This window comes from Piliocolobus tephrosceles, chromosome 3, assembly GCF_002776525.5.
Source record: "Piliocolobus tephrosceles isolate RC106 chromosome 3, ASM277652v3, whole genome shotgun sequence".
Lineage (NCBI taxonomy): Eukaryota > Metazoa > Chordata > Mammalia > Primates > Cercopithecidae > Piliocolobus > Piliocolobus tephrosceles.
This window is the reverse complement of record NC_045436.1, coordinates 117790268-117802327: the sequence shown is the minus strand read 5'-3', so window position 1 is coordinate 117802327 and position 12060 is coordinate 117790268. Positions and strand designations below refer to the sequence as shown.

Here is a 12060-nt window from a genome sequence, read left to right as displayed (position 1 = left end):
ACATGACCCTGAAATCACAGTCAACAAAAGCAAAAATAGGCAAATGGGATTGCATCATACTAAAAGGCTACTGTACAGCAAAGGAAAAAATAACAAAGTGAAGATACAACCCACAGAGTGGGAGATAATATTTGCAAACCACATGTCTGATAACAGGTTAATATACAAAATATGTAAGGAACTCAAACAACTCAATAACAAGAAAATGAATAACCCATTTAAAACATTGGCAAAGAACCCAAACAGACATTTCTCAGAAGAAAACATACAAATGGCCAACAGGTTCATAACAAATGTTCAGCATCAGAAATCATTAAGGAGATGCAAATTAAAACCACAATGAGATATCACCTCACACCTGTTAGAATGGCTATTGCCAGAAAGATTGAAAGATAAGCATTGGCAAGTATGTGGAGAAAAGGGAACTCTTTTCCACTGTTGGTGGAAATATACATTAGTATAGCCATTATGGAAAACACATTTCTCAAGAAACTAAGGTAGAATTACCATAGGATTTAGCAATACCACTTCTGGGTATTAATGGGTTGAAGGAATGTCTGCTCTCCCATGTATACTGTAGCATTATTCACAGCTACAAAGATACTGAAACAACCTAAGTGTCCATCAACAGATTAATGGATAAAGAAGATGTGATGTATTTACACAATTGAATACTATTCAGTTTTTAAAAGAGAAGGAAGGGAATTCTGTCATTTGTGACAACATGGATGATCCTGGAGAACATTATGTTAAGTAAAATAAGCCAGGTACAGAAAGAAAAACACTGCCTTATATTATATATGGAATCTGCAAAAGTTGAACTTACAGAAGACTGAATTGATGGTTACTAGCGACTGCAGGGAGAAGAGGAGGGAGGGAATGAGGAGCGGCGGGGAAAATAGTGCAAAATTTCAGTTAGACAGAGGGAGGGTTTTGAGATCGATTGTGCATCAGGGTGACTATAGTTAATCATGTATTTTATATTTCAAAATAACCTGAGTAAATTTCAAACGTCTCACAAAAAATGATAAGCAGTGAGATGGTAGAGGGGTTCACTGATGATTTTATCATTCCCTATTACATATAGATATCAAACTATTCCATTGTGCCCCAGAAATGTATATAATTATAATTTGACAATTAAAAAACAATACATTTTAAACCAGAAAACACTGTACATGGGTGATTTCATTTCACTGTTTCCTATCAATATACACATCTCAATGACTACTGAAGTTATAACTGTATAAACTGAAATCAAATTATGCAATCTAATGGAGAGGATATGTTGTACATATATCATTATTTATGTCTCTGTCATCACACATGTTTTTGTCAAACAGATTCCCTGAGCCATTTAAATGCATGTTAAGTCCAACAGATGGCATTATCTTGTATAGGAAAATTTCTATTTCAAAGATTAGTAATTTATCTTTTTAAAATTATAAGAAGTAGATATTTGTATATTAATTTTTAGTATTGTCAAAACAGTTTTATAGTGCTTATCTGCTACAGTGTTGTGTTAGCAAGATTTTTTTTAATGAATGGAATATAATTTTCTAATTTTCTTATTAAATCCCAGTGAGAAACTGAAGGCTTATTATTGGACAGTTGTAAGAGCTATAATTTAAATGGGAAATTTTACTATCAAGTACTCAATACTATTTTGTGTTACCCATTGTGATATACATTGCTTTAAGTGCTTTTATAGCACTTCATTTATCTTAGTAAGGCTAAAGAGAGCCTTTTAAACAAAGGAATTAATAATGAGCTTTGCAGTATCATGTAGACGGAAAATGGAATGCCAATGTTTTCTACAGGATATTAATTCTAGATATTACATTCCAATTGTCACCAGGATATAATTCCTTAGACATACTTGCTAAGAAAACTTAAAAGGAGCACTCACTTCAATGTCAGCCTAGTCAACAATCCAACCATGTATTTTGTTATTTATATTTTTTAAAATCTAGTATGTGTTTGTCAAATAAAAGTATGTTCATTTTAAAACCAATTATTACCTAACATTTGTAGCAGAACTGAAAAATATCAAAATAACAAATTTACTTTCTTGTGTAGTCAAATTTGAAGACTGAAATGTGTTATTCTAAGACTGTGCTCTTGCTATTGTATTTTTTAATATATAACAAAATCACAGTTATTTCCATATAAAAATATTCTCACTCATAAGTGGGAGTTGAACAATGAGAACACATGGACACAGGGAGGGGAGCATCACACATTGGAGCCTATCTGGGGGTTGGGGGTTAGGGGAGGGATAGTATTAGGAGAAATACCTACTGTAGATGACAGGCTGATGGGTGCAGCAAACCACCATGACACATGTATACCTATGTAACAAACCTGCAGGTTCTGCACATGTATCCCAGAACTTAAAGTATATATATGTATATGCATACTTTATATATATACACACACATATGTATATGTAACCCATGCAGGAATTCAGCTGCATCAGCAGATATGAATGTGAAGGACATGTGCAACTATGTAACACTCCTTGTATATTCCAATAAATCTTTCTAAATCAGCTTTCAGAAAAAAAAAATGTAAGTTTCACTTCTCTAGGATGAAAAACACAATTGGTTAAATGTAAACGCATTTAAACAATTCATATGTGATTTCATTTACAGAGAATAAAAATGGCTACTAACTAATTATTTTGCCTATTTTAAATGTAAAGATACAATCATTTATTAATATTATTTTCTTTACGTAGTGTTAAACCTCAAGGTACTATTTTAACATGACACCCAGGTTAGCAAGTCCAAATGCTTGTAGGATCTAGGAACCACACAAGTTACATTTGATCCAAGGGAAGAAAGCGTTAAATGCCCAATGGTGAGAACTGAGTGTTTAGTCCAAAAGGAGGAGTGGCAGTTCAGCTCCAGTTCATCGTTGCCATGTGAAAATTCGACCCTTATTACCACATATTCCTGTGTTTCCAGAAAAGCTAGAAATCTAGATTTTTATGTGGAATCTCCAGGTTTTAAAATGTTGACAAGTTAAATGAGACTTTAAAGACAGACTTAAACAAACTTTGTTGGCCCAAACCATGAGGGCGAAAGAAAACATCCATAGGAGTCTGTATTTTATCATGATTTAAGATAGGGTCTTTGGATACAGACCACCTGGATTTGAATTCCTTCTTCCTTGGATAATAGTGATACCACTGACAAGTTGCTTATCTTCTCTGTTCTTCCTCAGTTTTTTCATTTGTAAAATGAAGATGATCGTATCCTCAGGAAACAGAATATTGTTGTCAGTTATTATTATTATTATTATTAGCTAAATCCAGTTAGTTTGTGATCATTGTTATACACGAGTGTAATATATATATATATATATATATATATATGTACATAGCTATCTACACACACACACACACACACACACACACAAATGCACATCGACACATCAGTTACCTACGGGGAACATGGCATCATATGAAAGAAAACTCTAAAGTCACATATCTTTAAGGAACTTCAGTCTGATGGTAGACATAAGTATACGAAATCCCAATTTTGTAATATTACACAAAAATTTATTGAACACCTACTAAATGCCAAGTAGTGTTCTATAACTGGGAATTACAGGAAATAACAAAAGTTCTTAATTTCACAAAGCTTACATTCTACATTTGTTACAATAAGCAAATGAACAACCAGTGATAAGGTAAGGTACTAGGTGCTAAGAAGAAAAAATAAATCCAAGTAAGGGGATAGAAGATAATGGAGTGGTAGGTGTTATTTGTGGTAGGTTGGCTAGGGAAGCCCCCTCTGTAAATAGACTTGGAGTAGATGCCTGAAGAAGGTGAGGAAGGGAGCTATGAGAATATCTAGACAATTAATGTTCCAGGAATAGAGAAGAGGTAATGCAAAGCCCTGGGGTACAAAGGACTTCGAGTGTGAGATAATGTGGAGGCCCGTGTGGTCAGATCAGAATGAATGAGAAAAATAGGAAAGAGAGAGAGAGAGAGAAAGAGAGAGAGAGAGGAAGCAACGGTTAGAATGAAGAAGTTAGGTGACCAAAAATATAGGGGAAGGGCATCATCGCTTCCTTTTAGAGGTTTCTTCATCTTCTCTTATCCTAAATAGATTAAGCTGGTGACATTTTAGAGAGTGCACACACTTATCCTTATATTACATAATGGGACTGCATATGTGGCATTGCACCTGATATCAATAAGATGAAACATTGCTATTGATTTTCAGGGAGGTTAACATTGCTCTCAATGAGAGCTGTATGTCTTCAGCCCTTCTGTAGGGCTGTTTTGACAGGGAAGGAAGAGAAGGAAAAGTGTAGCTCACCTACTAGCCCAAAGGGAACTTTCTTCTTGTAGTTTTATATCATGTTTAATAAAAAAAAAAAACTGCTGTGAATGAAATGCTTAAAACAAAAAGGAAAATGTTCATAATAGAAACCTGTTTTTACCAACAGCTCTTATCAACTGCAGTGGTTTACTTCCTGTTGGCATGATTACCTTAATAATTTTCTAGCTATGTCACAAGCATCTGATCTTTGACAAACCTGACAAAAACAAGAAATGGGGAAAGGATTCCCTATTTAATAAATGGTACTGGGAAAACTGGCTAGTCATATGTAGAAAGCCGAAACTGGATCCCTTCCTTACACCTTATACAAAAATTAATTCAAGGTGGATTAAAGACTTAAATGTTAGACCTAAAACCATAAAAACCCCAGAAGAAAAGCCAGGCAATATCATTCAGGACATAGGCATGGTCAAAGACTTCGTGACCAAAACACCAAAAGCAATGGCAACAAAAGCCAAAACAGTCAAATGGGATCTAATTAAACTAAGGAACTTCTGCACAGCAAAAAAAAAACTACCATCAGAGTGAACAGGCAACCTACAGAATGGGAGAAAATTTTTGTAATCTACCCATCTGACAAAGGGCTAATATGCAGAATCTACAAAGAACTTAAACAATTTTACAAGAAAGAAAAACAACCCCATCAAAAAGTGGGCAAAGAATATGGAACAGACACTTCTCAAAAGAACACATTTATGCAGCCAACAGACACATGAAAAAATGCTCATCATCACTGGCCATCAGAGAAATGCAAGTCAAAACCGCAATGAGATACCATCTCATACCAGTTGGGATGGCAATTATTAAAAAGTCAGGAAACAACAGATGCTGGAGAGGATATGCAGAAATAGGAACACTTTTACACTGTTGGTGGGAGTATAAACTACTTCAACCATTGTGGAAGACAGTGTGGCAATTCCTCGAGGATCTAGAACTAGAAATACCATTTGACTCAGCCATCCCATTACTGGGGATATACCCAAAGGATTACAAATCATGCTATTATAAAGACACATGCACACATATGTTTATTGTGGCACTATTCACAATAGCAATGACTTGGACCCAACCCAAATGTCCATCAATGATAGACTGGATTAAGAAAATGTGGCATATATACACCATGGAATACTATGCAGTCATAAAAAAGGATGAGTTCATGTCCTTTGCAAGGACATGGATGCAGCTGGAAACCATAATTCTGAGCAAACTATCACAAGAACAGAAAATCAAACACCACAAGTTCTCACCCATAGGTGGGAGTTGAACAAAGAACACTTGAACACAGGGTGGGGAACATCATAGCCTGGGCCTGTCGTGGGGTGGGGGTCAGGGGGAGGGATAGCATTAGGAGCAATAACTAATGTAAATGTGGAGTTAATGGGTGCAGCAAACCAACATGGCACGTGTATACCTATGTATCAAACCTGTACATTGTGCACATGTACCCTAGAACTTAAAGTATAATAAAAAGCAAAAAGAAAACTTGAATGGAAAAAAAAGAAAAGAAGAAAATGCAAAAAATATTATTTTTAGTGTTCTGTTAACAGAGTGTAACTTAAAACAGATTTTTTTGGTGTAGTTTACCTTTAAAAATCAATTTTTATAAATGTTTCCTGATCATTAAAGGTAACTTCTCTATCTGTCAGTTAAAAAAATAATTTTGTAGCTGTGTCACCAGTCTTTGTTACTTGGTTTCTTTGGAAGGGAAGAGGGAAAGACATATTGTATATTAATATTCCATCCATTTCAGTCCTAGGGGAAGAAGCCTCTTGTAGGCAACTGGTGAAGACTGCCTTGTTGCTTCTCATAGGGTAGCAAAAGTGGACATTTTCTTATGGCACTATCCAGATTTAGCAGATTTGGTAAGCTCTTTTCTCCAAGATGTACCCAGTGGCTTGGGAACAAGATTCCCAATATTGTTTGATAGGAGAGGGCTGGCTTAACTGGAGTCTGTCCAGTAAAGGTTCATCCATAACAGTATCTATTTTAGACCCAAAGTTTCCAAAGAATAGTTCCATAGGTATAGACATTGTAGAAAAGAGTCAATATGTTGAGATACTCAGAATTAGATAAGATTTCTTTCCTGTAGTGTTTCTCAGAACCTTTAGGACACCAAAGGCATTGATTATGAAACCACCAAGGAGGAATAAAGTATGGCTCATTTCTTAATTACGTTTGGTCACAGAAACTTCTTTTCAAGATAAGTCTTGAATGTTATATATTTTTAAACAGGTGCTTAAATAAATGCTGTGGGTGGTCAGCTCTTTAGAACTATAACAGCTAGAGAAAACTGCAATCCAAACCAATCCCCCACAAAACAAGGATATTCAGAACCTAAGAGTCCTCAGAACTCCCTTAATCTGTACACTTTGTAACTTCCTGCCAGGAGAGAACACAGCTAGCAGAATTCTAAGTCAACTGCTGACTTGGTCTTTGGGTCATGCTCAGGTATTAGAGAATAGAGAATTGACAGATCAGGACTACTCCCCCCAAATATTGAATGTTAATGCTTACAATTGTATTATGTGTTTCTCAAGATATCATCTGGAATATGGCACATTGGTTATAAGAATGAAGCTTAGCTCTTCAAGGGGACTGACTGGAGGTTTTTAGCATCCATTTCATCAGAATCTGAGCACTGCTGAGAATGTTGAAATAGAGATTGCAGAATGCTCTGTTATTCTCCAAAGGACAGTGTCATTCTTTGAGGTGAAGCCAGTGCACACCTATTGAGTCAGCAGTCTAAGATGGTGATTCATGCTCCTGGTTATGGCCTCCATATATAATTCCAATTCCTAGCCATTATTGGACCTTCTGTGTTTGAAGATCCTGATCTGACCCTGCTTCAGTAGGATTTTTAAGGATCAGATCTGCCCCAGCAAATCCTTGGCCAAAAGAATAAGACTTAAAGGGATTTCTTGGAACATGACCTATTTAGAGGTCTTATAAGGGACACAATTTATGCTGCTTTTTTATACCCTACACTGTCTGGGAAAGACTTTGTAGTCTTACCTAAGGATGCATAGCTTACTTAAGAATTGATGGGTAAGACAAGAGTTAAAATAATTTGATGATGAAAGTAAGATCAAGAAAAAGTAAATGTAAGAAGAAGAATAATAAGTCAAGAGCAAGGTTATGCATGTCACAGTTAATAACTGATAATTCCTGAGAACACACATTTTATTCCACTGGTAAAATACATTACTAATATGAATAATAGTGTATCAATTAGGTGAGACTGTTAACCGACAGCACTAAACGAAAAACTTAATTTTACAAAGCAGGATAAATGCAGATTTCCCTTGTGAACATTAAAGAATCAGCCAGAAAAGTAAATTGAACTAATTATGAAAAGTTTCCCAGCTGTAGAATTCATAAAGTTGTATACTTCACATAATCTTAGTTTGTATCACGTAAAAAAGTTTTTAAACATTGCCCAAAGATGAAGACACCATCTGAAGAATAATTTTAATGAAAAATATATCTCAATTATATCATTTGTGGTTGTGTTTCATAGCTATAGAAAAATTTTATGTGAGGGGTATTTTAAAAAATACCGGGCATTTTCAAATATTGCATGTATAGGATTCATTTAAGGGGATCAAAGGAATCTCTAATTTGACATCATGCATCATTGGCATGGTATATTACACTCTTTACGGTAATAAATATTTGAAGTCTTAATAAATGCTTAATGGTGGATCACAGTCTTTATTTGCATTATCTTGTAGCAATTAGCAAATGTCTAATTTTAAATCATTCTCTTTAGGTCTTGCTTATTAACAAAGGAGGGAAAGATAATTGACAAATTATATAACTACATTTACTTTCTTTAACAAGATTCTGGTGTTGATTTTTTTGTCGATTCCAATTCAACATTACATGGCATTGCGGAGCTCTGATTAATGCCTCTCTGGTCCTTCTCCCTCTCCCCAACATATTCACCAGTTCTTCTGTTTCTTACTTTTTATTTCATTTTTTAAGTGATAATATAAAATTAAACTAGTAAGAGTTCCTGTAAATGGTCACAACAAAAGAAATCTTACCTCTCTCTAAAGCATGTCCAAATGCCACAGCAAGCAGTAGTACCAGGACCCTCTTCATTTTTCTACCAGAGAGTCTTGCAGCACCTCCTGTCTCCTGTAGGTGACCATGTAAATGGTGGCAGCCAAAAGTAATTGGTTTCCTTTTTACGAAGATTCCTCACTATGAATTAATCAATTATTAATCTCTACACAGAAGTAAGGGGCTGTTATCTTTGGCCCAAAAGAGATAAAATAATACCAATCAAGGTAAATAGACACCTTGGGGATACTGTAGTGGAAAATCTAGGAGATTTTAATCATTAACTTTGTCAAACTGCAAAAGAGCCAAGGTATATAGATTATTTTCCACTGCTGTTTCTCACTAAAGTTTACTTAATATGTTAGTAATGAACACCTTCTCCCCCTGTATAGGGCTATGTGTCTTCTTTGGACACTTCACTTTTCTCATATGTAAGTGGAAAATTGGAAACTCTCTCTTTACCTCTCTTCTTCTCTTTGTTTAAATCTACTACAAATAAACATTACCTTAAAATATTGCAGATCAGATATTCTAAGTAATAAGGGGATAAAAGAGTTAAAGCCAATTCAGCATAATATTTTAAATCCATAATTCTGATGCTATGAAGTAATTTTATTTGAGATGATGGCATAGTACTTTGTATTTCTATGCTATGTTACACTTTCTGAAGCACAGACATATATGTTAAAAATAACCTTTGAAGTGAGGCAAATAACTGGAGAGGTTAAATGGCTCACCACGGCCAATCATAAAAAGTTAGTGGCAAATCTTGGACTCCCTACAGTGATTTTAAAGCTCCTTCTACTAATAGTTCACAACTAGTATATTTTATGGGCATGTAATTTGAGAGCTCAGAGAGGCCCTGTAAGACATGAAATCCAACATCTTCATTTTACAGAAGAGTGAACTGAGCACTGGATAAATTCTGTGACTTGTCTAGAGAGTCACAGGTAGACCATTCACTGGAATTAGATGAGTTCCACTCCTGGATTTTGCAGTAGCCCTCTTTTCAGGAAATGGTCAGGTTCAGGTTGTTACACAGGCTCTAAAATCAAATCCCTACTCAGCTTTCATAGCTGTGTAACCTTGGGAAGTTTATTTTGCCCTTCTAAGTTTCATTTTCCTCATATGCAATGTGGTGATAAGTCAGTACATTTGGCACAACATTGCTATGAGGTTAATTAAGGTAATCTGGGTGCAGAGTTCATGATAACATCCATCACATAGTGACATGGGTTAATGTCACCTGTTACTCTTATTCTAGTTCTTGTCACTTTCTCCCACTGGCATTCCAAATTTATAATATCTGAGAAGGTCAATGGAACTAATGAGGCCACTGGAACTCAGTGGAAGAGTTTAAAGCCAGTTCTGTGTCCAGGGTCTCACAGGCAAGTGATTTAAAACCTCATTATCAACTCAGTAACCAAGAATTATCTACATGGGCAGAGTCTGTCAAAATTTCAGTAAACCAATTTAGGTGGTTACAGAGTCAGAGTTTCTATCTATATTGAAAATCCTTGGGTGTTATATTCAGAAAACAGAGTCCAGCTAGTTGGAAAAAGATACCTATGCCAGATCAAAGCACAAGTATCTCTGTAAGGCCGGTGGAAATCCATATGGTCAAGGAGATAGCTTTCTTGTCCGAGAGCCAACTCTATCCCTTCAAGGATCAACTTCCTGATTACTATAAATCTAAATTTTCTGTTCCCTTTGGCTGAATTGTTAGTTTACTGTGCAAGTTAATTTAAAAGTGTATTTTAGTCCTATGGCAAATTATTTGGAAATGAAACTCCAAATGAGTGTGAAAAAGTTTAAAAAGTACTCAGAACCCCAAAACTCAGAGGGGTAGGTAACACATTACCATATCGCTACAGTTTTCTTTTTTCTTTAAGATAATATACTGTATTTATACTTCTGTATCCCTTTTATTCAACTGTATTTCAGTCATCTGATTAGTTTGATTAAAAAGACACACTCAGATTATTTTCCATGAATTTTGATACAGAGTTTAAGATCTGCTCATTCTTTCATTTTTTAAAAAATTAAACTTTATCTCTGCTTTTGCAATAACATTTATCACGTTTGTTTAATGATAAACTACATGTAGCAAGAATTGCAACATCTCATTTAGATGCCCTCTTGAGAAATCTCTATACAAGCTGCCAAATGTATTCTCTTGACTGAATTTTTCTAAACGAAATTAGGCAAAACTTAGGCTAGTAGCTAAATATATGAGCCTTTTTTTCAGTCTTATTTATGTAACTTTCCTTAATCTTTCAAATGTTGATTGCTTACTGTGATTCTAAAACTGGAAAGAAATAATCTTAATTGGCCTAAATGAGAGGCCTCAAGTGACAATGATTACTCTAGTAAGTCAGATGGGGAAAAAAATGGGTGAAAAAGACCAAATCAAACCTCCTCACATTGTCTATGACAGCAGCAGTTATAGCAACTCAGAAATGTATTACTGAAATATATATTTAACAAAAATTATTTATTGAATATGTAAGCAGCAGAATTTTGCAGGTGCTGTTTTTCCTGTATAAAACTGATTTGGGCCGGGCGCGGTGGCTCAAGCCTGTAATCCCAGCACTTTGGGAGGCCGAGACGGGCGGATCACGAGGTCACGAGATCGAGACCATCCTGGCTAACACAGTGAAACCCCGTCTCTACTAAAAAAAATACAAAAAACTAGCCGGGCGAGGTGGCCGGCGCCTGTAGTCCCAGCTACTCGGGAGGCTGAGGCAGGAGAATGGCGTACACCCGGGAGGCGGAGCTTGCAGTGAGCTGAGATCTGGCCACTGCACTCCAGCCTGGGCGACAGAGCGAGACTCCGTCTCAAAAAAAAAAAAAAAAAAAAAAAAAACTGATTTGAAGTAGCCTCTTTCCCTCTTTCCTCTATTTCCATCTTGCCATTGGCTTCAGAGGAAATGCAGATCTCTCCCTAACTAGGGCTAGTTCCAGGCAAAATTGTGAGGCAGATAAAGCCTATCTTTAGTTCTTTTCTCTATCCCATATCTCTTCTTTTAGTAAGGCTTGGTTACTAAAAGATAACACTGATACTTCTCTTTATCAGAACAGTATCTTTACTGTTAACATTAACATTTTAATGCTGCGACAGGCTTCTTAAAAACTCTTACTGTACTCCTGTAGAAATGATCTTCTTCAGAATGATTTTGTCCGAGTGTTCTCTTCATTCAGATTCTCTTTATACTATTAAAATGCATTATCAGTATCTTTTCCTGATAATTGAACTGGTGAAATTGATATTAGTGGTTCGAAGCAACACGCTTAAAGTTGAAGTACAGAGAGGAACAGAACACAATCCAGGTTTCAGAAAATTCTTATAGCCCAGACATTTAGCTATGATTGACTTCCATGAGAAATTCCAGTATCCTTGTAATAAATCTCTTTTTACTTAAGCTTATTCTAGCTGAATTCGCAATTAAAAGCATTCTAACTATCCTACCTTTAAATCATTCTCCCCCCTGTTGCTGTCATTATTGTTCAAAAATGCAAATAAGACTGTTACTGCCTCCCTATTCAAAACGATTTAGACCAATGCCTGTGCTTAAAGTTCATGAATTCATCCTACTTACCTCTAAAAAGGATTATTTGCCGTGTATGTATATTAAAA

The 12060-nt window shown here is 35.6% G+C and overlaps 1 protein-coding gene across 2 annotated transcripts in view; it reads right to left on the bottom strand.

Moving 5' to 3' along the window:
- GC (GC vitamin D binding protein) overlaps nucleotides 1-12060 on the bottom strand; it is a 68957-nt gene that overhangs the window by 35290 nt on the left and 21607 nt on the right. For both annotated transcript variants that reach the window (XM_023190251.1, XM_023190253.1), the window contains exon 2: nucleotides 8405-8498. In XM_023190251.1, coding sequence (XP_023046019.1) covers nucleotides 8405-8462 — 58 coding nt within the window. In that variant the 5' untranslated portion in view covers nucleotides 8463-8498. The remainder of the gene's footprint in view (nucleotides 1-8404; nucleotides 8499-12060) is intronic.